Source organism: Penicillium oxalicum, chromosome VIII, assembly GCF_001723175.1.
Source record: "Penicillium oxalicum strain HP7-1 chromosome VIII, whole genome shotgun sequence".
Taxonomy (NCBI): domain Eukaryota; kingdom Fungi; phylum Ascomycota; class Eurotiomycetes; order Eurotiales; family Aspergillaceae; genus Penicillium; species Penicillium oxalicum.
In genome coordinates this window covers 1,336,513-1,359,694 of record NC_064657.1, presented here as the reverse complement: position 1 = coordinate 1,359,694, position 23,182 = coordinate 1,336,513, and the positions used below count along the sequence as shown (strand labels likewise).

The window sequence follows — 23,182 nt, the reverse complement described above, 5'->3', positions numbered from 1 at the left end:
AGTAGATGGGGTGGATGATGGGCGAGGGGACAGCATGACTGGAAGGGTTCCTGCAGCAGTCAGTTCATCTGGAGGCATGATGGACCTGGTATGGCTGTCAGGCCAGTTCGAGCGATGAAACGTAACGCTATACGATGATTTGTCGGTCGTGAGGAAGGAAAGTTCACCAGTAGTACAGTGATTATTATGATTACCGTCTGTGGCGGTCTCGCCATAACATCGCCTCCCGAGAGAACTCCGAGAGAGCCGAGTCAATACCGTCATGGCGTCACCTCCGGAAGAAATGCGGAGCGCTAAGCCTCATTGGGACAGCTGGTCGAGGGGCTGCATGAATCCGAGATGATCATCAGCGGGCTCTTCCTGAACCATGTCAGCGCATGCGATGCTTCCGGACAACCGTCGAAGGATCTCAAAACTTGACGGTGAGAAAGCGCTCGACGAGCGGATTTCCAAAGGAGGGTTCATCGTTAGTCCAGGGGCTAGGGAGCTCCATTGGGCGATTCGTTCGCCTTTCGTTGGAGGATTAATTGCCGATGCATACTATTAGCATCTTCTGGAGTGCCTCGTGTTCTCCAAGTGCTGACCTGATCACCCCTCATCTTCCGGTAATTCGCTTTACATGATGGTGCTCATCATTCAGTCCACGACCGTAATTCCAGGTGGAGCCTGATTCATGATCCACTGGAATCCCAAAACTTTGGATCATTCTTCGTGGGGTTGAAATTGGTGGGAGGGTATTTAACTCTGTCAACTTCCCCAGCTCATCCTGAGACCTTGTCTCCCTTCCCCCCTCCTTTGTATTTTTTTCTACTCTGCCTACTCCACTGTTTTTGACCACTTCTCTCTTGCCTCTGTGAGTTCAATTGGGGCAGGTGATTTCATTTCCATCACTGGCGTGGTCGAACGCATCCTGACAAGCGATTGTCATTCTCTCCGCCTGACGTTGAACGCCCTCCGCACGCAGCAAACGCATCATGGCTGCTTCCGCTCTGCTCAAGAGCCGCATCCGCCGGCCTTCATACCTCAACAAATTGGCCAAAGCAGAGGACTTGATTGATCTCTTTCCCAATGGCTCGTACATCGGCTGGTCCGGTTTCACGGGTGTGGGTTATCCCAAGTAGGTCTCCCATGCCCATGGCATTGCAGACGAAGAGTTGGGACCGCATCGGTGGTTCCAAGTAGATGATATCACATCCACCCCCGGAATTGTGGAACTAATCACGAATCTCGCCCATCAGGATGGTCCCCACTGCCCTCGCCGACCACGTCGAGAAGAACAATTTGCAAGGTCAATTGAAATATACCCTCTTCGTTGGCGCCTCCTCGGGAGCCGAGACCGAGAGCCGATGGGCGCGTCTGAACATGATTGAACGCCGCAGCCCCCATCAGGTCGGCAAGGAAATCGCCAAGGGCATCAACAATGGCCAGATCAAGTTCTTTGACAAGCATCTGAGCATGTTCCCGTCAGATTTGGTTTATGTAAGTGAGACCCAGCCCCATGGGACGATGTGCGTGTGAGTGGTGACGGCACGATGGACGCCAGATCTGCAGCGCAGGACCAAAGCGGGAACGTTCGGAACCTGGTGATCGGCGCTAAGACTCGACTTTTTTTTTTTCCTCCGCAATCTGTAGGGCTACTACACACTCAATAAACCACAGAACAAGATCGATGTGGCGGTCATCGAGGCCTCTGCAATCACCGAGAATGGTGGAATTATCCCCGGTGCCTCGGTCGGTGCCTCCCCCGAGCTGGTGCAGATGGCGGACAAGGTGATCATCGAGGTCAACACGGCCACCCCCTCCTTTGAGGGTCTTCACGATATCGTGGGATCCGATCTTCCACCGGGCCGCAAGCCATATCTGATCATGGCGCCCGAGGACCGCATTGGCACACCTTACATCCCTATCGATCCCGAGAAGGTCGTCGCCGTGGTCGAGTCCACCTACCCCGATCAGACCCAGCCCAATGCGCCCGAAGACGAGGGATCCCAGGCTATTGCCGCCAACCTGATCGAGTTCCTCAAGCACGAGGTGCAACACGGCCGGCTGCCCAAGAACCTGCTCCCCATCCAGTCCGGCATTGGCAACATTGCCAACGCCGTCATTGGTGGTCTCAGCAAGGGCGGTGCCGACTTTTCCAACCTGAAGGTCTGGACCGAGGTGCTGCAGGACTCGTTCCTGGATCTCTTCGACAGCGGCAACTTGGACTTTGCCACAGCAACCTCGATCCGCTTCTCGCCCGACGGGTTCAAGCGCTTCTACGACAACTGGGAACACTACGCGGGTAAGCTCCTCCTCCGCTCGCAGCAGGTCTCCAACTCGCCCGAGATCATCCGCCGTCTGGGTGTCATCGGCATGAACACCCCCGTGGAGGTCGACATCTACGCCCACGCCAACAGCACCTGTGTCATGGGCTCCCGGATGTTGAACGGCCTCGGCGGATCCGCCGATTTCTTGCGCAACTCCAAGTACAGCATCATGCACACCCCGTCCACTCGGCCCAGCAAGATCGACCCCACCGGTGTCAGCTGCATTGTCCCCTTCGCGACTCACATTGACCAGACCGAGCACGACCTGGACGTGGTGGTGACGGAGCAGGGTCTGGCGGATGTGCGAGGCTTGTCGCCGCGGGAGCGTGCGCGCGTCATCATCAAACAGTGCGCGCACCCCGACTACCAGCCCATTTTGACGGATTATCTGGACCGAGCCGAGTTTGAGTGCTTGAGGAAGGGTATGGGCCATGAACCGCATCTGTTGTTCCAGGCCTTTAAGATGCATCAGAACCTGCAGGAGAAGGGGACGATGAAGATTACTTCTTGGGAGTAAAAAAATACTTCTGATTCCTTCTTTCAATTTCTCGTGATGCCCAACGTGGCTATCGGGGACAATTGCATGCAGATGGAATCTGTGATGGCTGCGGATTCTTGGTCTAGACCTTGAAAGGGTCTTTTGGAGTATTTGATTTGGCGGGTTTCGTTTTTTTTTTAATTTTTCTTTGGTTTTCTTTTTTTTTTTTCCCTTCCCTCCCTCTAGTCCCCGTGTGCGGTGTTTGGGAGTTGTACATGTACCGACCATACCTTTGGGTTTTGAATTGAGGGATTATAGACAAAATGATCAAATTTCATGTCCTCGTCTCCGTCGATTCCGCCTTTTCTCACATGACAATTTAGTATGCAACGTTTACTGGAATCTCTCACCAATTGCAAACTCCAAGAAGGCATCTAGTCCCTCACGCAAGCCAAGTGTAGTTCATGGGCCAGAGAAAGGAAATCACCCAGAGTTTGACGTTGAATTATATCAAAATTGCGCTTGATCAATTACACAATGCTCATTTCAAGGTGAGAAACACCTATCAACCTTGTATTTCCGGTCCAGGCCCTGGCAATGTGCATGGATCTTGCACCTATTGCAGTCTCCAGTTGGATTCCAGGCCCTTCAATCCACCCTGATCAACATACATGTCTAGGCTAAAGTCAAATTTTGTCCGATCGGTCAACCCGAGAGTGGCCCGGGACGTCCACACTCACTTGATACCAATCATTTGAAGATAGGCAAGGTAGGAATCTGATATGCTCAAGTTGCAATTCACAAATCAAATGTTGAAATAATAGAATATGGAAGCATAGCAGCAAGAAGTCGAAAAGAGAAGAAAAGAATAAAAGAAGAACACAGCATCAATAACACCCAAACTCCATCGCTGTCGCTGTCGCTGTCGTAGTCAGGGTGGTTTCCATGCATACATTGAAAGTTTGCACCGTCCTCCCTTCATCCATGAATCCATCCTCTCCAACAGCCCGACATGCGGGTCCATCACGGGTCGATCGATCATACACAGGCATTGGATGTAGCGGGTTATCAAGCAAGATGATTCAGTTGGTCAATCTCACTCCTTCCATCAATCTCCAATATACCATCGGTCACAACCGCACACGGAACCAGTAGAAAGACAAACTGCCCCCCCCTCCCCCCTACCCCTTCCAGCTGTTCACACCTCTTCTTGATTTCCAATGTCCCGACGAAGGTAGATTGGTTTATGGAGGTTATTCTCGGGCAATCTCACTCCTATCCAAGGGTTTTAAGCAGAAGATGAAGGAGGATGATAGTTTGCGCCGATGAATCTATATGTGTATATGTGTTTTGTTAGCCTGTGATACTTTTCAACTAGACACTTTTTTTTTGCTTTTCCGAGCTGGTGCCTCTTGTATTGTGAATGTCATATCATTGAGATGGAGGGAAAGAAAGAGGGGATTCCTCCAACGTTACTCACCGATTCCAAATCGATCCCAAAAGTCCCGTCTGAGAATCTCCCGATTTGCGACGCGCCCAGCCTTGTTCGACATTGTACGATTTGACATCTTGGAGGCCTGCAAAGAGTCCTCGTCCGGCGGTAGCGTGCTGATTGTGGCGGACGCGGAGGAAGAGAGGGGTTGGAGATTAGTTTTTTTGTTTTTTTGTTTTTGTTTTTTTTTCCCCAATTGAAAATAAAAAAGACAGGAAGAGAAGAGAAGGGAGGATCATGATTTGATCATGGTATAGGTATAATGATGAGAGTGCTTACTTACACGATGAGTCTCCTTGTTGCGCACCCAGTAATCTGCACCATAGTCGTTTTGCAGACGGGCGGCTCCGGCTGATTTGGAGGTGGATTTGTTTGATGATGAGCTCATTTTGAGGAAGAGGTTTGGAAATCACGAAAGGTGTGGTAGTTGGGAGTATTGTAAAAAGTGATTTGTTGGATGAGATGGATTCGAGATCGTGGACGCCGAGCTGGTGCCTGTTGTATGTGTTTTCCAGAAGGTGTAGATGAAGTCTTGCCACGACTTGATTGTTGTATATTCAAAATCAGAGTGATAGATCTAAACCACGATACGCAGTTCTTCTACACGCCCTTTATACATTTGATTACGGGTGCTTGGAAGCCTTGTGTCGTGAAAATTCGGATATCTTCAATCCGCAGAGGTCGCATGGTTCCATAGGCAAGAAGCGATATGACCATGAGATCCGGAGTCGGGAAGATGAAGTGTATGGCCAGATATCGACCGACAAGGCCTGACTTGACAGGACTATCTACGGAGATGGCGTCGGAGTATACGTCGCATGCCATGACACCACCTCTGCAAAGGGTCCGACCATCCACATTGGGCACCATGTACTCTACCTTCACCACACACTATACTTTGTAGGTTGGTTGACCATTCAGTCCACCGACTGAAGACGATGGCCGAGTATCCTCGTGACGTCGGTCTTGCTTCGGCCGAACCGTGACCCCGGCCGGACCGGGTCGGGGGTGCCCGCCGTGGCGGGAGTTGGAAAAAGCATCCCAAGAAGCAGTTCGTTCCATCCACTTGGAATGAACCTTAGTTTCTTCTCTCTAGACTCTGACTCAGCGAACGTTCCTGAGAATGATGAGAGCTTCATAGGAGGTGTGCACTTTGTAAATGTGTGTGTTTTCATCTCTGGCTTGCAAATTTGCCGGTCGGAAAATGTATCTGTGCTGTGCGCAGGTTCTCTAGCATCGCCAGATATTATAGTGCTACCTATACAAACTGACTTGGTTCTAATTTACAACTTGCTGCGGTCATATGACAGTCTTACTCAAATAAGATAAGGTAGGCATGTTCACCTTGAGGCTCGTCAAAATCCGGGGGTGTCAACCCTTTGTTGTCTACTGAATAGACAGAGTATGACCATGGCCATGTGGTGTATGGTCTTCTTCCAGTCGCGCCACTTCGGAACATCAATGTCCAGTGTAAATCAAGATGATGATCCAGGCACAGACACCTGAAAGTAGAAAGCCATGCGCCCCAGAAACGAAAAAGTACCGGGTGGCCGAGTGAGGATCAAAGAATTGGGAATCTGTGGCGTCTGTGTGGTATGATTCGGGGGCCGCTTGTGGAATCGTGGGTTCTCGGAACTTGGTATAGTAAGGTTCACGGCGTGTAGCCGTGAACTATAGTTTGGTACCTAAATACCAACTCTACGTTAGCCTTGGGTGGTACGATTGAGCCATGGGGCTCCGAGTATAGAGGCTCAAATTATTGTTTATGGCAAAGCTGATCCTGAAAAGGTCATCTACGGCAAATACCGAACCTACGTCTATTCCGTTTCTCTTGATTGCCTGCGGAAGAAGTTGACGTCCGAAACTGCACATCTATAATCGATGCAATCAAGAATAGGTCTTGGGATCAGGTTACACAGAGACTGGTGGGATGGGGCTCGTTCCCATCCTTGCAGCCTGATGCTGTACAACATGAACGATGGAGTAACATATTTTTGAAGCGCGTTGTTCCTCCATCCCCGCTTTTATTGGGAACCATCACTGCGATTATCATAAGCGACCGTGATATATCTCTGCATTTGGAGAAATCTGGCCGTATCTTTCACCTTGGGGGGGAAAAAACAATTGCTTCATGTTGACATGCTTACGTCGACCGTGGGATTTCCACCTCTGACCAGACGGGTGAGATGAGACCTGATACTTTCAGTGCCAGTTGGGAATAAGGGGAGCACTACACATGAGGACCAATTTTCTCCAGAGCAATGTTGTGGTTGTTGGCAGGCCAACATTAGAGAACTGAGATTTAGAAATGTCGTTGGGTAGAATCGGGTTTGGACTTTTCAATCGCATGCGGGGATCCTCCACAACGTCCATTTGATCCCACTCCCAATCAAGCCAAGTCGAGTCTGGGTTTGATTTGCTTGTTTATCCGCTCCTCTACTCATCGCATGTCCATGTGGATGCCTGCGTGTTGCCGGTCCAAGTTGCGCCATAGATCACGTAGGCTACAGACAGAAGCCGGGAACGCGATAGGATACTCGCCCGAGTTGGAAGTTGCCGCTCTCCGTGCCAACTCAGGAGACAAACGTGTGTTTGCTGGTGTAGGTCGGAGACAAGTCCAGCGCCATTTTTGGCCCTTTTGGTGTAGGGGGTCACCGTACATGAACCGTCGGCCTGAACAACACGCAAGCCCTGACTCTCCATTCGAAATACTTTAAAGAATTTCTGATAACATGAGCTCCTGTTTATTGCTTAGTTGCCTGGATACTCTTCACATTCTCGCAGCACAGCACTGTCCGGTCGCTGTTGAGCGCAGAGACCTTCTATCGAATCATCGCATCCTCAGCCTCTCACCTGTCACTCTCGCTGTGGCAGTTTCAGAGTACGCCACCAACGGCCTTGAATCAGCAAAACTCCCCTGTTCAGCCCCATCCGCAGAGCTATTTTAAGGGCTGACGACGCGCGCAGAGAAGAGAGTCTAAGAAAGGATCTTAGTTATAAGAGAGTCGGTCGGACTCGAGTGCTCTGCACTCTCAGAACTTTTTGAATCCTGCGCACTGAATGGGATAATTGGGGGAAAAGAATTCTGAAGAGTTTGACACTCAGGGGATTATTATTATTGTTTTGATCAAAAATGCCAATCAGTCGTAGTGGTCTAGTCTGTATAATTTGTTCTACTTTACAAGCACAGGTACCACCGTGTCCACTTGAAGATGATCGCCAGCAGTGTACAATAGACTCCAAGCTCTCCGGGATAAAGTTTGAGGTGATTGTCTCAACATTCAATAGTCGCACATCGAGACCTCGTGCGCGCACGAGAGATTCAACAATTATCGACCGAGTGTTCCAACCACAACCGTCTTGGGTCTGAGCGGGCTGGACTGGTGCCTTGGTCTCGATGTGTTTGGTTTGGATTTGCCGGCCACCCTCCGGGACTGGGTTGACGCAATTTACACACAGACGGGCGGATCAAGATTCTCTCCGAATGTGATATGAATCTAAAGATCAAGACTCCCCGATCAACAACGATACAGGGAAAGAATATACTGTAGGATCCTGCCGACAGCTACATACATATTTCACATGTACGCTCGAGCACCGGCATCGAAGTTGCAATCAAGGAGGTCTTATCCAGCTGCCGTTCCTGGTTGATTCGGGTACTCATGGGAGACAGGAGGAACAAGGTAACGCGTCAGGCGGTCAAACACCATCTCAAGCATGCACGCAGAACGGCCCTATCCACAGAAGCTCAATGTTGAGGACTCGGGACCCCGTGGATTTCTCAAGAGGGAACATGGTGCAGTACAATACCATACACCGCCATACACCATCTCGAGGAGAAGTTGCTTCAAATCGGGTATGAGAATGGTATTAGCCGAGTCCGCCGGACCAACCGACGTACGAATGGAGATCGACATGACGGAAATTAGAGGTCCACTTGAACCAATCACGACCGATATCTTACTTGAGCTGCCTTTTGGCCCTCTCTGGACATGCGGTCTCTCCACATGGCGGGCCCCATCAGCCTGGGTTTTTTTTGTGTGATTTGTGGATCCACCAGGACGAGTGAACTAAACCCAGGCCAAGGTCGGGGGGGCGAAAGCTGTGACATACCGTACAATGATTACCATCATGCTGAGTACACGACTGAGGGTACTTCATTTCAGGGGCAGCGTTGAATCTTTTGCGCGGTGCTTCCAACATCACCCATCCTGGTTCGACAATGCCTGCAATGACAGTGTGACTGTGTCTTGAGAGGCCCCTGCCTACCCTGCATCACAACTGATTCTCGTCGAACAAGGCAAGGGGCGGTCTCCCTGTACAACAGCACTCGGACAGTCCACTGCTCTGCTTGTCGTCTCGTATGTACCTGACTGTACCCGTTGTTTGTCTTCGTGACTGGTGTGCGCGCAGGCTTGGCTCCAGTGAGACATGGGATGTACCATTGCAGCTTGGACCAACCTCCTCCTCCTCCCCCCCTTTTCTTTGTGCCAGACTCAGCCCGGGGAACCAAGCGGGCAGCATTAAAGACCAAGTTTGTGGAATCGGGGAAATCGGCACATGGACAAGAGAGGGCCCAGTCGACGAGAAGGGGTCAGAAATGTATAGAAGATGGGAAACCTTCAGGTCCCGCGGAATCAAGTGATCTCGGTGGGGAATGGCTACCTTTTGCCGCAGTGCCCAACAGACATACTCTCTATCACCACGTGCAATGACTGTGAATCGGTCTACAGACAGGAGTCCGTTGTCCAGATGAATGGGCGAGATGCTCCCGCAGAATCGACGTCTGATCTACTGGAGATTCCTCGACCCTCCTTCATGGGGATCTACCGTCGCATTGACTCGGCGATCAATCATCGGCCAGCCATTCTGTGGTTCAAGTCGGTGTGACCCAAGGGCCACACACGGGCACATCAACACAGGAAGTATCTCAGTCGCCCGGCTCTGCTGATGGGGAGTCCTTTCCCGATCACTGCTATAGCATCACTGGAAAACAGCCTACTTTGATCCAAACCTTCGTGCTACCTCCTTTCTAAAACTCAAAACGAACCAAACTTCCAGACAGTTGCAGTAGTTCTTCACGCTAGAGAGTCACGGTTGAGGATTAGGTTGTGCGGTACCATGGTCGGTCAGGGTTGATGATGGCGGTCACGACGGAGGGCGAGGGCAGAGAGAGTGGGGTGGATTCGTGGAGACGGAGGTAATTTTAAATGATTCAGTTCAAGTTCTGGAACCGGGCGGAACGAAAATCTAGTCCACACGCCCAATGCTGACTATTTGTCCCGTAATCTCATGGATTCTGTCCGTCTTTGGCGCAGCTCATTTTCCCCTTCGCGCCTGATCGATCCGCGCGGGCCAATCCAGAACCCCGAATCCACGCCGAAAGATGGGTTCTCAGGGGTAATTTAATTTCGACCAATCATTAGCGGAGGGTGCCTGACCACTACCATCGTTGTAACTTTGACTCTAATCTCGATCAAGGCAAGCTTCCTAACCAAAGAGACCAACGACAACCGAGAGAACCGTTTCGATCTGTGGAGTTTCCCCCCCCCCCCCCCCCCCTCCCCCCAATTGCCCAGGCCGCAGGACCTCAGAGGTACTGGTTTCTGCCTCCGACTGCCTGCACAGCGCACGGTCGTGACGGTACTCTCGGGTCCTGCTGAAAAAGCCCATGTCTCAGGGTCTGGATGCGAGAATGTTGGGTCTGTGAATGTCCTCTGGCTCTTGGGGTCCTCGGGCGATCTCCTGTCTAGTGGGAGATGTCTCGGCCACCGCGATCCTTTTAGACACACTATCTGGCCCCCTAACGTCAAATCGAGGCCAACCGGTCGGTAATATATCCAGCCGTACCTACTCATACGGTACAAACCTCACAATGATACCTGCCGTGCGGCGGTCCTGCAGGATCTGTATGTGTACCTGCAGCGTCCACCGGCCACCGGCCACCGTCCACAGTGCCACTCCCGGTGCCAGCGTCCAACCCAACCCCACCTCCTTTCTTTTCGGACTGGAGATTCGACAAATCTGAAATAGTGTGACCGTCTGTGACGAGTCTTTCCTTTCCAGTTGGCTGACTGGCCCCTCCCCCCTGTTCCAACAAAAAGACCAAACGTGCCCACTTCGTTCCCCTTTCTCTCTCTTCCCCTTCTCCTCTTCAAAACCCACGTTCCCTCCTTCTCCTGCACACATCCTGTCTCTCTCTCGCCTACACTGACCACCGCTTCACTCGTTCAGCGGGCATTCCTTCTTTCCTTTCGGGTGATCCGTTCATCTCTCCATCTTCCATCATGAAGGGTTCCATCCTCGCGGCCGCCGCCCTGGTGGGCTCCGCCATGGCCGATGCGGGCATGCACCGCCGCCATGAAGCCATCCACAACCGCCGTCACGCCTCCAGCAGCGTCGCTGTGTCGCCCTCTTCATCCTGGTCCCCGGTCCCGAGGAGACCTGCGGCTGCAGCACCAAGGTCATCACCGTTTGGGGCTCCCCTACCTTGGTGCCCGAGGTGACTCCCGAGTCCACCACCACCAGCACCAGCACTCTGCACTCGACCAGCACCGCCACCCAGACTGTCACCGTGACCCCCTCGGTCCAGCCTGTTGCCAGCCCGTCTCCGGCGACCCCCGCGGCGACTCTGCCCACTCCCGGTGTGACCAGCTTCTCCTCCACCGGTGTCTACACCATCCCGGCCACCACCCTGACCGTGACCGACACCACCACCGTCTGCGGTGCCACCACCACCGAGGTGCCCAGTGGTACTCACACCATCGGTGGAGTGACCACCGTTGTTGAGACCAGCACCGTCATCACTTGCCCCTACGCTACCGTCAAGCCCAGCGGTACCACCGTGACCAGCGTCATTGAGATGACCACCTACACTTGCCCCGCCGCCGGTACCTACACCGTCGTCCCCGGCACCGTCACCTCCGTGCCCACCAGCACCGTCCTGGTCTACCCTACCCCCCAGACCATCACCCCCGGCACCTACACCCAGCCCGCCACCGTGGTGACCGTCACTCGCACTGACTACACCTACGTCTGCCCCTTCTCCACCGGTCTCGCTAGCACCACCGCCCCCGCGGCCACTGTCCCCGCCGTGGCTGCCACCACCACTGCCGTCCCCGTTCCCGTCGCCACCTCCGCCGTCAGCTCCGCTCCCTCCGTTGTGAGCTCCGCTCCTTCCGTCGTCAGCTCTTCTCCCGCTCCCGTGAGCACTGGCTCCAGCAGCTCCGGCGTCACTGGCGCTGGCCAGTACGGTATGACCTTCTCCCCGTACACCAACGGTGGTGACTGCATGCCCCAGTCCGACATTTTCAACAACCTCAAGATCATCAAGAGCAAGGGCTTCGATCTGGTCCGTGTCTACTCCACTGACTGCAACGGCCTCGAGTACATCGGCTCCGCTTGCAAGGAGCTCGGTCTCAAGATCATGATGGGTGTCTTCATTGACGGTTCCGGTATCTCCGCCGCTCAGCACCAGGTCGATGCCATCGCCAAGTGGGCTCAGTGGGATATGGTCGAGCTCATCGTTGTTGGTAACGAGGCCATCTCCTCCGGCGCTTGCTCCGCGGGCGACCTTGCCGGCTTCGTTGCCTCCAGCAAGGCCACCTTCAAGGCTGCTGGTTACTCTGGCCAGGTCACCACCACTGAGCCCATCAACATCTGGCAGCAGTACGGCAAGTCCACTCTCTGCGGTGTGGTCGACATTGTTGGTGCCAACATCCACCCCTTCTTCAACGCCCAGGTCACCGCCGAGCAGGCCGGTGAGTTCGCCCTCGCTGAGCTGAAGGAGCTCGAGGAGATCTGTGGCAAGGAAGTCATCAACTGCGAGACTGGCTGGCCCAACGCTGGTGACGCCAACGGCCTCGCCGTTCCCGGCACCGCTCAGCAGGAGGCTGCTATCAAGTCCATCGTCTCTGCCATTGGCTCCAAGTCCGTCTTCTTCTCCTACGCCGATGATGGCTGGAAGAAGCCCGGTGCCTTCAACGTTGAGCAGCACTGGGGCTGTGCCTCCGTCTTCTAAGCGGGATGGTCACGTTCTCCCTGATATGACCTGCCCTGCGATCTGGTGAAAATTTTGTACAGGAGGATTCCGGAGCCTTTCCCCTTTTTTCTCCCGGCTCCGGGATGACCGTTTGTGGCTTTGTCACTCGTGGGGTGTTGGGGGAGGGGTTCATTGCTCTTGTTTGGTAACTCCCCGGGCCTTTTGATGAGGAGAACGGATATGCCATCCCTCAGCAGACCCCCCCTCCTCCAGCCTTTGCTTCTTTCTCCAATACCGATCCAGGGTTTCGTGTTGGCCTGCGCTTGTCACTTCATTTCTCCTGTTTATTATATTGGAAATCTTACGTGGTAGATATACCTTTCTCACCTGATGTTGTCTCCTGAGCCTGTTGCATTCGCCTTTTTTTTCCCCCATAGCGTGTGAATTGTATTGTATTCGTGCTGTTTGATAGGCTTGCCATTTATGTGTAGAGTGTAAAAGCATTTCTCGGTCGATTGAGGAGGCTGGATCGCGGAAGGTGGTATGATGATGGACTTGTCAATGAAGCACGATCCTGGGCTCTCGCGACTCGGATCATCTTTTCTTTCGTTTGAGACCTAGTACTTTGTTCCACCGTCGTGGATGGTAGGCCATCTGTTGAAAGGAAGCTCTTCATCTTGCCTCCTCCGTTTCAACAAGGACCAAATGAGTCGAGAAATATGGACACCATGGACTAGAGGGTCAAGGGGCTGTGTACGGGTAAACGAGATAGAAAGAGAGAGAGTGTGTGTGATTGAGTGAGTGAGGAAAAGGTGGGATCAAACTTATTTATTCAAGATGGTTAGGTACTTGGCTAGTGGAAGTGGGCAGGTAGGAGGTACCTAATGCGGGTAGAGATGGTAATTGATTGATTGATAGACTGACAAATTTCTATAAGATTCCCCTCCTTCTGGGTACATAGGTACATATGTCTATAGATCTGATCATGTATCAACCTCGACAAATAAAAAAATCATCGCGGGACTGGAATCACGGGGGAGAGAAACTCAAATGTGTACTTGTTCTCTTATGTGTTGAACGGGCACTGCACAGGTCGATGAAGTAGATCGAATAGTGTTCCTCCAATTATACGTGATTTATTCCCCCCCCCCCCCCCCCCCTTTTTCATTCTTCGTATTTCCGGCAAGAATCTACTAGTAGATTCTCGAGGGTTCGGGATAGTTTTCTGGACTAGATTGGACTTTGTTGCGCGTACAGTTATTTAAGTAAGTGGATAGTAGATTCTATGATTTTCCAGAGGTAGATGAATGTATTTCTTGTAGATTACTAGAATCATGTATATCCATTCTGGGATCATTGATGGGGTTTCTAAAGTTACGCTATTGGATTTATTGTCCTTTTTTTCGGTTCACCTTCCAGCCGAGGGCAGATTGGATGGACTTGTATTGAACATTGAGGTGTGGCGGTCGTGACTGGTCGATTGGTGAGTGTCTCGGCAGCGACCTGGAGTCTTGACAGTATGGCCCTTTTTGTTTTCCTCCGCTGAAGCAAGGTTCCTGGTCTTGTATCTCTAGGGGTATGGTTAAGGCTGAATCAAGACTTTATATGATATACATTAGCTCATATAGTTGCTATCTTAGTACTATGTAAATGACTATCCACCCTTGAAAGGTAGATATTACGAGTCCTCATCGTTGTAAGTGAAGCTGTAGCATACCCTTTACTTCGACGTTCGATCAAATGTTTCCCACCCGCCCCCCTCAAACCATGGAACGGGACTCAAACTCAAAACCCAAGCGGGCCAAACCTTGTAAGGTGTTTTTGCTCGCTGTTAAACTTGCAAAAGTGGGTTTTCCTTTCCCATCTGCATGCCAGATGTGGGGGCGGGAAGGACGACGGACCAGAAAAGACACGAAAAAAAAGGGGGGCCCTGACAATAGAGAATGATTTGAAGGTGCCGTTCCGTGTTGAGAAAAGTCAAGATCGCCTACTGGTGATGAGAAGTTGGTATTGACAGATTTGAGGGGAGACGGAGAGGGAGAGACGGAGGGACCTTCAGGAGAGAACGCGAGATAGCAACAGTCGGCGACCGGGGAGGAGGGGAGGGGAAGATGGAGGTGCATTTCGAGTGTCAAAGAATCGTCCGTGGGTGGTATGAGGAGGGTGTGATGGCCAGTCACCAGGATGTCATGATCGATCAAGTTTGATTCTGGGGTTCCCAGACGAAGCTTGTGTTGGGGTTGGGGGTTCCAGAACCTTTGTCAATATCCCGAGAGTGGAAATGGCAACGTCCACGCCCCGACTTGATGAGCTCACCGGAACCAGCCGAGGTCGGGACTGGAGGTTGGCAAAGTAAATATGGGCTGTAGTGTAGATATGAAGAAGGTGTAAATTCGATGGAGCATCGCACTTCTTATCGGAGACTTTGAGAGGGTGGGCGAGAACCGTCCCCTATCCATTTTCCTGAGGATCTCCACAAAAATGAAATGAACCAGGATATGTAGAGATGCCTATCAACTCGGCAACCGAGGCTCTTTGAGATCAGACGCAAAGTGTCAATCGGACCTGAACCAATGTATCGCGCGCCGTCTTCAGGGATTTGGTAGCTCGTCAACGCTTTTCCAGTGGCCCGTCTGGTGGAGCCGGTCGATGGAGTCGGGAGAGCCTCGGTTGGGTCAGTCGGGAAAGAGATTCGAGGATGGGGTTTGAGACGAGGTCAACATGCGCGAGTCTTCAGTATTCTGGGAATCTGGAACCCTGCCTAGTGAGAACCGCCTAGTAGGCAATGCCCATTCCTACTTGATCGGTGTTCTGTTTGGGCTGGATCTCAAGCATTGGCGAAATAGTCAAGAGATGGAAGGGCTGATGAAAAAGGAAAAAACGAAAAAAAAGAACACATGACGACCCCACCGTCCAGACTCCGAAACGGTCATCCAACGCTTCTTCTTCCATTCAACCCATCTTCTGTCCAAGCAGCAGCCACCTCCGGATCGCCACCGTCCCGACTATGCTGTGTTAACCATCTCGGTGAAGCCGGCCGCGCCGTCTCGTCTGAAAGAAAGTCAACGAAGAGAAACGTCACGGGCATCCACTGTCCAAAGTCTGGAATCCTCGTCGACCCCGCCCACATGAGGTCCATTCAACCTCGAACAAGTGAGGTGTTTCATGACCCTGACAAAAAATCCCATCTCGGTCGAGGTCCACACGGGGTTTGTCTCGATTCAGCAATCACCACCTGCCAGGGTTCTCCCGATTCCTGATTTCCCACGATATCCCCCTTTCCCCGCTGTCATCGTGCCGTCGGATGCTTTCTGCATGACCAAGTGCCGGGTGACTGGAGTATACCGCAGACCCGCTTCTCTTCTGGAAAAAGGCTGACCCGACCAGCTCGACCGGGATCTCTCTCCAGCTCCACGATTGCGATACTTACCCAATTGGTTGGATAAATGCTTCCATTTCTTCAGGGATTCACCGACAAGGAAAGAGCGGAAGATGACAGTGGAATTGCGGGGAATTTTCGGGGACAGAAGCGGAGTTGGCAACGAGGCCCGCTCGGTCCTGTCGAACAGGGGAGAATTCCGTTGGTGAACTAGCTCGAATGGGCAAGACGCCATGTTACAAAAATGCTTGAGATGGAGAGTCTAATGCCAAAGCGGAATGGTCTCCTGGGGCCATTGCCACCGCAAAGACCCTGAGGTCCTGAGATCCCTGACGACCCAGATGGGGTCCAAGAGACAAAGGTCAAGAGGAGCGAGACCGAGCCGGCGTGTGTGTAAGAGAAAGAGAGAAAGAGGGACCAGTCGTTCCTGGCCACTCCACCGATGCTTGGGGATCTGCATCAATTCCCGGCTATTTTGTCCGTGAAGAGGAGAAATGGAAAGATGAATGGAAGGCTAATGTGTTTCATGGCGGAGAGGATGCCGTGTCTGGACAAGGGTCTTCGTACGCTCGTCATCCCAGAGCAGAGTCACGATCAAAGACTATAAAGAGAGTCCGACAGAATCTCGTCCATCATGGTATTCTGATCTTGGTCTGTCTTATTCTTGCTCATCAATTGCATATCTCTCTGTCTTTCCACCCGATCACTTTGTAATCCATCCTACCCATACATCTCTTCTCCATTTCACCATGAAGTCTGCTATTGCCTTGACCACCATCCTGGCCGTGGCCAGCGCCGAGCTGGCTCAGTTCTGTGACCAATATGGCAACTGGCAATCGGGTGCCTACTCGGTCGGTAACAACCTTTGGGGCAAGGACTCCGGCTCCGGCTCCCAGTGCACCGCCGTGAACTCCGTCTCCAGCAACGGCGTCGCCTGGTCCACCACCTGGAACTGGAGCGGTGGCAACTCCAACGTCAAGTCCTACGCCAACTCGGGCATCTCCTTCAACAAGAAGCTGGTCAGCAAGGTCGGCGGCATTCCCACCTCTGTCTCTTGGACCTACAGCAACTCCAACATCAACGCCGATGTCTCCTACGATCTCTTCACGGCCGCCGATATCAACCACGTCACCTACAGCGGTGACTACGAGCTCATGATTTGGTAAGACTGGCATAGTTCTCTTTTTCTATTTTTACACGACTCCATCCCTATCTACTTCTCCGCTGTACATGTCTACAGTACCTATCTTCAAAGCCGCCTCCCCCAACTGTCTCCGGTACAAGACTAACATTCATTTTCCCCAATCTCTTTAGGCTCGCCAAGTACGGCCCTGCTCAGCCCATTGGCAAACAGATCGCCACCGCCAACGTCGATGGCCGCAACTGGGCTCTCTGGTACGGTGCCAACGGCTCCCAGAAGACCTACAGCTTCGTCGCCTCCTCCCCCATCAACTCCTACTCGGGTGACATCAAGCACTTCTTCGACTACTTGACCCAGCACCAGGGCTTCCCAGCCAGCTCCCAGTACCTGATCGGTAAGTTTAACCCATTTTGCCTTTTGTGACTTGGTCCCCCCCACGATGATGGAATCGATTCGGCTGGCTAACCTTTTAAATTTACCCCTCCACAGACGTGCAGTTTGGTACCGAGCCCTTCACCGGCGGCAAGTCCACCTTTGACGTCTCCCACTGGTCTGCGAGCGTGTACTAGATGTGATGTTCCGGGCTAGAGCGAGGGGTTGGAGAGAAAGTTTCCAACGTTCAGCATAATCACAATGATAAAGAGGCGCATCGAGTTCAGTGGACTTTTTGGATGCGTCCCGTCACAGGATTCTGGGGAGTTTTCTTTTCCTCGGTCTAATCCTTCATGGTTTGGACCGGCCTCGCCCACTATCTCTTGCGTGCTGGCACTTGCATTGAGAGCTTTGAAATTCGGAAGCGCAAATGGGCTCGATGGTGTGCATGTGGAGCCTTTTTTTTTATTTTACCTACTTTCTTGAGTATACTATTTTTCTGAATATATCATTTGTGGATCGGATTGGAATCCATGTGCAGTCTCAACATTTTATTTTTAAGTAAAAATACTGGGCAATATCTTTAATGAACATCAATAACCCTTGAAAGAACAAAATTCCTTGACCAGAGCTTTTTGAAAAAGAATTCTGCTCAACATGTCCATATGCATATAACGAGACAGTGTTGAATCAAAAAAATATATACAAATCAATTCCCTCACTTGACCAGCATCTACATGCCAATGGTCATTTGCTCTTCTTCCAGGTAGTATTACAACTGCCAGAACAATCAGATTGCATCATAAGAGATATGCAGGCACCTCTTCATCTAATTTCTCCAACTCCACGTTGGCGATCAAGTTGTGAAAAGAGAGAAGTGAAAAAGAAAGGAAAAAGGACAAGTATCAAGCTTGAATCAAATTTAAGGAGCCCAATACTAAGCTCTTCCAGAATGACTCCCTCAAACCTGTTTTACACGGAAAATACTACCGTCTGGATAGTATTTCTAATTTGGAGCCCAGCACACAACGGGATATTCTCAATGCGTATCTCAAGGAAACGCCTTTGGAGTCCAGATCTCGTCATGTCTACTGGAACCCATTTTGAGGAATAATCGAGGTAATACCGTAACTTGGAGTGATCATTCCAGATTCTTAACCGTAAATCTGCATAAAGCATTCTCTTACAATCCCAGTCGGGTGTGTTATATTAGATTCCTCACTTGATAAGTTAGGGCTATAAGTTCCAACAATTAAACTTTCTGCAGCAGGGGAGAAGTTTTTCGCCTGGAATTGGCACGGATGGCCGTGTCGGGAATAGAAGTTGCTCTCTCTGTTCTTTTTTCTTTTGTTTTTTTTTTCTGAAAAGTACAATTATGAGATGAATGCATTGTGTCAAATGAGATTGTAGATAGTGAGCAGGAACCCTCTCGACAAGAAAAATAGAGTTTGGGCGTGCTTGCCGAGGTATCGGAGCGTTAAGAGCGTGTTACTTCCAGATTAGGGGGGGGGGGGGGGGGTTTACGAGTTCATCGCAGGGGAAAAAAAGATGCGCTAAGGGAGAAAGTTTTGTATAGGATGAACTTAGTGGGAGGGATCTTTTAGAAAGATCTCTTGACGCTCGCACATGACATGAGGGAAATTTGGACATTCTTTATAACAGCTTCACCCAGCAATATAACAATAAGAAGGGGCGATATCATCGGCGCTGCGTATCGCTTCAGGCCAAATCGGCAAACAATGGAGAGACAAATCCCCGATAACTGCCCGAGAGTACCGATTGTGGCTCACCTCCTCCCCCACTCGCCGGGCACTGATGAGAAGGTGAAGAATGCGGGGGAATTAGAGCCTTTGCATGATCCCATGAGCCATTTGAGGTATATGCGTACCCCTGCGTTCGGTGTCAGCATACGCAGCTCTCTATTTTCCCCCCTTCTATTTGGTGCTTGAAATAGGCACATGTTCATGCACATCCTCATCAAGGGAGGGGGGCTAGTGGCGGTCCGCTAGTATCGCATTAGTATAGCACGAACCTAAGGTATCAGCCGAGGATGAGCAATGCCGAGGTGATTCCCCGACAAACGAGTGGCAGTATGTGTGCCATTTGAGTGTGGATTTTTCGTCAAATACTACCCCCGGCGCACCTGTCTACTTTCTCCGTTTGTGATTAGACAAATAAACATAATCTCCAAGCTGGGGTGTTGAAGACTATGACTTGCTGTCACCTTCCACAACTAGCTTTCGGAGTTACTCTGCCCAGAAAACGACTTGATCACCTACTTCATCACCCTCAATGAAAGTGCTCGAGCGCTGACAGGTCCAGCGTGGCGACTGCGGGGAAGAGGAGACAGAATGCTGAATGAAGCACCGTTTCCTTTTCGGGACTGAAGAAGGACGGGAGTCCAGGCTGGATTTGGAAACAAATTGACACTGGCCGGTGAATCTAGATGGACGCTAGGCTTGAACGGGCAGTGTCTTGTATGAGCTCCGAGCTGGCGTCTTACTATATTCTGCGAATCCTTTTGACGATTCAAACGACCGACTGTAACCTCGATGTTCGGGCGCGACACCGCGCTCAAAGTGAGTTTGCGTTTATGCACACGTCAATAGTGCTTTTTTCTTTCGCTTCCCCCCATTGGCATGGCTGGCTTTGGATTTGACTCGAGGCGCTGGTCGGTGATCGAGGATCGGATTTGGAGAGTGACGGCGATACAGAGATATTTAAAGACTCTGATCTGCTGCTAGGAGAAGAAGGTTTTTACCGCATACACTCAGACTCACAGTCTCATCTCAGAATTTACTGAAGACAGAGAGCCAAAGTTCACCTACTCATCATGAAGTATCATCTCACCCTTCTTGCACTCGCACCAGCGCTGAGCCTGGCTGAGCCGATCAGACACACGGCTCGGGCGAATTGGCTGACCTATAGCCCCATTGATCCCCAAGCAGACTCTGGGGCACGCGCCCTGCTGGGTTACTTGCAAAGCACCTATGGCAATCACTATCTGTCCGGGCAAATGGACAAATCTGACGTTGCCTGGGTGAAGAGCAAGACTGGCAAGACGCCCGCCATCCAGGGCAATGATTTCATGGACTATTCCCCGTCCAGAATTGCTTACGGGGCTTCCTCGTCCGCGGCCGAAGATTGTATCGCTTTCGATCAGAAAGGGGGCATCAACACCGTTGTTTGGCACTGGAATGCACCCACCTGTCTGTATGACTCGTCGTCTCAGCCGTGGTACAAAGGCTTCTACACCTCTGCGACGTGCTTTGATGTGCAACAAGCGATGAATGAAGGTCCTGGTGGGAGCAACTACCAGCTCATCCTCCGCGATATTGACGCCATTGCGGTTCAGCTGAAAAAGCTGGCCTCGTCGGGTGTTCCTGTGCTGTGGCGACCTCTCCATGAGCCCGAGGGAGGCTGGTTCTGGTGGGGTGCCAAAGGCTCTGGGCCTTTCAAGCAGCTGTGGAATCTCATGTATCAGCGCTTGACGCAATATCACAACCTTCACAACCTGATCTGGGTCTGCAACACTGCCGCCTCTGACTGGTATCCCGGAAATGACAAGTGCGACATTGCCACTGTCGATGTATACGCCAGTCCGGGCGACCATGGGCCCCTTCACGACCAGTGGAACACACTATATGGCCTGACCAACGGGGCACGTATGCTCGCGTTGGCTGAAGTCGGCGATATCCCCGACCCAAGCCAGATGACCAGCTCAGGGGCACTGTGGGCTTATTGGATGACTTGGTCTGGCTCGTTCATTGAAGATGGGAGCTACAACTCAGTCAGTTATGTGCAACAGGTGTATGGCGACTCTAAAGTGATCACTCTGGACGGACCATCACGACTGGGCTCGTGGAAGCAGGGCTCGGCCGGAGGCTCATTCAGCTCATCGACTACAACACTCCAAACTAAGCCTGCTACGACCACCACTTCCACATCCTCGGGCAGCACCGGCAGCCTTGTGCCTCAGTTCGGTCAATGCGGCGGACAAGGATGGACGGGAGCTCGCTCTTGTGTCTCTCCATACACGTGCCAAGTCCAGAATCAGTATTATTCGCAGTGCCTTTAACAATGCGCGTGGTCTGCATGTGGGGGAACTGGGACATGGCGGAAAACGCGCTGGTCACTTCTTTCGTGTTTGTGAGGAGTTTAATCCGATGACGAGGCAAATCATCATCAATACCTCCGAGGTGGTTGATTGCACACTTTCTTGGTCACCTTAGCAATTGAATTGTCTTTGTCGTTTCATTCTGAGAGATAGAACTGTCCATTTTGTAGGATTAAAAAAGTTGCTGGACACAAAACGGCGGATCACATGAACAAACAAAAGTGCGAGTCATGTGGCCTGAGCTACGATGGGCCCGCATGGAAATCACGTCACTTCCGTCTTGGGGCTGTGAGGACTCAGCAACTTGAATCCGACACTTCACCGCGCAGGAATGATTCGACATAATGCACTGCTAAGCAAAAATGTATGTTGTAAGCCAAAAGACTTACACACCACGCCCATCAGAATATTAGAAAATCCGGGGTTAGAAGGCTATGACTCGGTTTCGCAGCCATCCAGACTCGAGCATGCCAGCTGCGAAATGACATGTTCTCGAAGCTCACGTGGGCCTTGAAATGATTCAGAACACAGGAATGAAAGAACCTGAATCTCGATCCGGTGGGTCTCACGATCACTGCTCTTGCGCAGGATTGCTGCCAGACCCCATTCCAGTCCCTTACTTCCGCCAATGTCCACCGACCAAACCTTGTCTTGTTAGGCCCATCAAGCGTCCCACAGTTATTACCTGATTTGAAAAGGGACTTCACCAGACGCTTCACCTCGTCTCGCTTCGTCTCATTCTGGCCGGTTGCCCCCGCAAGCTCACGTCGGCGGTCGCTCTCTGTAGGATATGCCCAATCTCCACATGTCCTCTCGCGAACGCAATCTGAGCTGCCGTCCGGCTCTGATTTCCAGACACAAGAGACACATCCGCCCCAGCACCAAGCAAGGACTGAACGATCTCCAGATGGCCTATTTCCGCAGCGGCCGACAAGGCTGTATATCCGTTCAAGCCCGCCCCATTCGCATTCACATCAGCTCCCGCATCCACCAATTGCCGGACAATCTCACCATGGCCCTGCACAGCTGCAGCCTGTAGGGCTGTCAGCCCCTTGTAACGCACGGGAGGCTCGTTGACCCTCGCATTGCGATCCAGCAGAGTCTGCACAATCCTCGCATTTCCGCTAAAGGCGGCGGCTTGAAGGGCTGTTCGGCCGTGGACTCTGGCCGGAGGTGCATTGATGTTGGCGCCGTGAGCAAGTAGCCAGAGAACGAGTTCCTCATGACCTCCCTCGGCAGCTGCCTGCAGAGCTGTTCGGCCGTAGTATCTGTAGGGTTGGGTGTTGATCATTGCGCCGGATGAGACCAGCTGAGCGACGATGTCGGAGTGGCCTGCTTCTGCGGCCAGGACGAGCGCGGTCTTCCCCCCATTGTTTCCTCCCTTTGCGTCGGGATCAGCCCCTGCATGGAGCAACGCCTTGACTACGCTAGAATAGCCGTTTGCCGACGCTGCTTGGAGAGCGGTCCTTCCGTAATACCCGCGAGGCTCTTCATTGGGGCCTTCTGGGGTGATGGACAGGAGCCGTTGAATTTCGTGCAGGTCTCCTCGACCTGCGGCCAGCTGGAGCGGAGACGATGTAGGTTCTGATTCTTCTGGTTCCTCTGATTCCATTTTGTCTGGGACCGTTATGAATCTGGAGCTGAGTCGATTCCGAACTTCCACGCTGTGGAAGGCATTCTCGGATTGCTCGTACATGAATATTAGAAGATGCAATTCCTCGCCCTCTTCAATTGTCGCTGTGTCTTGTAAGATCCCGTCAAGGCAAAGACAGGCAACAATCATCCAGTCTCTCGGCATAACAGAAAGTCAAAAGTCAAAAGTTGGGAAGATGACCCGACTACAACAGTGAGACCCCGCTTTCACGAGTAAGCATGTCAGCAGGTACCTGTTCCTGACGGAAAAGCCACGCTCG

At 51.8% G+C, this 23,182-nt stretch overlaps 7 protein-coding genes across 7 annotated transcripts; 5 read left to right on the top strand and 2 right to left on the bottom strand.

Annotated features, from left to right (window-relative positions):
- Nucleotides 1-974: 974 nt before the first annotated feature.
- POX_h09772 (Acetyl-CoA hydrolase) lies at nucleotides 975-2,826 on the top strand (the record flags this gene model as incomplete). The annotated part of the gene is made up of 3 exons (XM_050118519.1): nucleotides 975-1,117; nucleotides 1,239-1,479; nucleotides 1,660-2,826. 3 exons carry the CDS (start codon nucleotides 975-977, stop codon nucleotides 2,824-2,826), a joined length of 1,551 nt encoding a protein of 516 aa, XP_049965306.1.
- Nucleotides 2,827-4,075: 1,249 nt separating this feature from the next.
- Nucleotides 4,076-4,667, bottom strand: POX_h09771 (uncharacterized protein; the record flags this gene model as incomplete). Its single annotated transcript, XM_050118518.1, has 3 exons — nucleotides 4,076-4,118; nucleotides 4,268-4,395; nucleotides 4,563-4,667. 3 exons carry the CDS (start codon nucleotides 4,665-4,667, stop codon nucleotides 4,076-4,078), a joined length of 276 nt encoding a protein of 91 aa, XP_049965305.1.
- Nucleotides 4,668-8,710: 4,043 nt separating this feature from the next.
- On the top strand, nucleotides 8,711-8,806 carry POX_h09770 (uncharacterized protein; the record flags this gene model as incomplete). Its single annotated transcript, XM_050118517.1, has 1 exon — nucleotides 8,711-8,806. The coding sequence occupies one exon, from the start codon at nucleotides 8,711-8,713 to the stop codon at nucleotides 8,804-8,806; it is 96 nt and encodes a 31-aa protein (XP_049965304.1).
- Nucleotides 8,807-10,566: 1,760 nt separating this feature from the next.
- Nucleotides 10,567-12,299, top strand: POX_h09769 (putative beta-glucosidase btgE; the record flags this gene model as incomplete). Its single annotated transcript, XM_050118516.1, has 2 exons — nucleotides 10,567-10,599; nucleotides 10,674-12,299. The coding sequence occupies 2 exons, from the start codon at nucleotides 10,567-10,569 to the stop codon at nucleotides 12,297-12,299; spliced, it is 1,659 nt and encodes a 552-aa protein (XP_049965303.1).
- Nucleotides 12,300-16,388: 4,089 nt separating this feature from the next.
- POX_h09768 (Endoglucanase-1) lies at nucleotides 16,389-17,349 on the top strand (the record flags this gene model as incomplete). Its single annotated transcript, XM_050118515.1, has 3 exons — nucleotides 16,389-16,801; nucleotides 16,954-17,174; nucleotides 17,270-17,349. The coding sequence occupies 3 exons, from the start codon at nucleotides 16,389-16,391 to the stop codon at nucleotides 17,347-17,349; spliced, it is 714 nt and encodes a 237-aa protein (XP_049965302.1).
- A 2,636-nt stretch (nucleotides 17,350-19,985) lies between these two features.
- On the top strand, nucleotides 19,986-21,230 carry POX_h09767 (Mannan endo-1,4-beta-mannosidase man26A; the record flags this gene model as incomplete). The annotated part of the gene is made up of 1 exon (XM_050118514.1): nucleotides 19,986-21,230. The coding sequence occupies one exon, from the start codon at nucleotides 19,986-19,988 to the stop codon at nucleotides 21,228-21,230; it is 1,245 nt and encodes a 414-aa protein (XP_049965301.1).
- Nucleotides 21,231-21,984: 754 nt separating this feature from the next.
- Nucleotides 21,985-22,881, bottom strand: POX_h09766 (uncharacterized protein; the record flags this gene model as incomplete). The annotated part of the gene is made up of 1 exon (XM_050118513.1): nucleotides 21,985-22,881. One exon carries the CDS (start codon nucleotides 22,879-22,881, stop codon nucleotides 21,985-21,987), a length of 897 nt encoding a protein of 298 aa, XP_049965300.1.
- Between the last annotated feature and the right edge of the window lie 301 nt (nucleotides 22,882-23,182).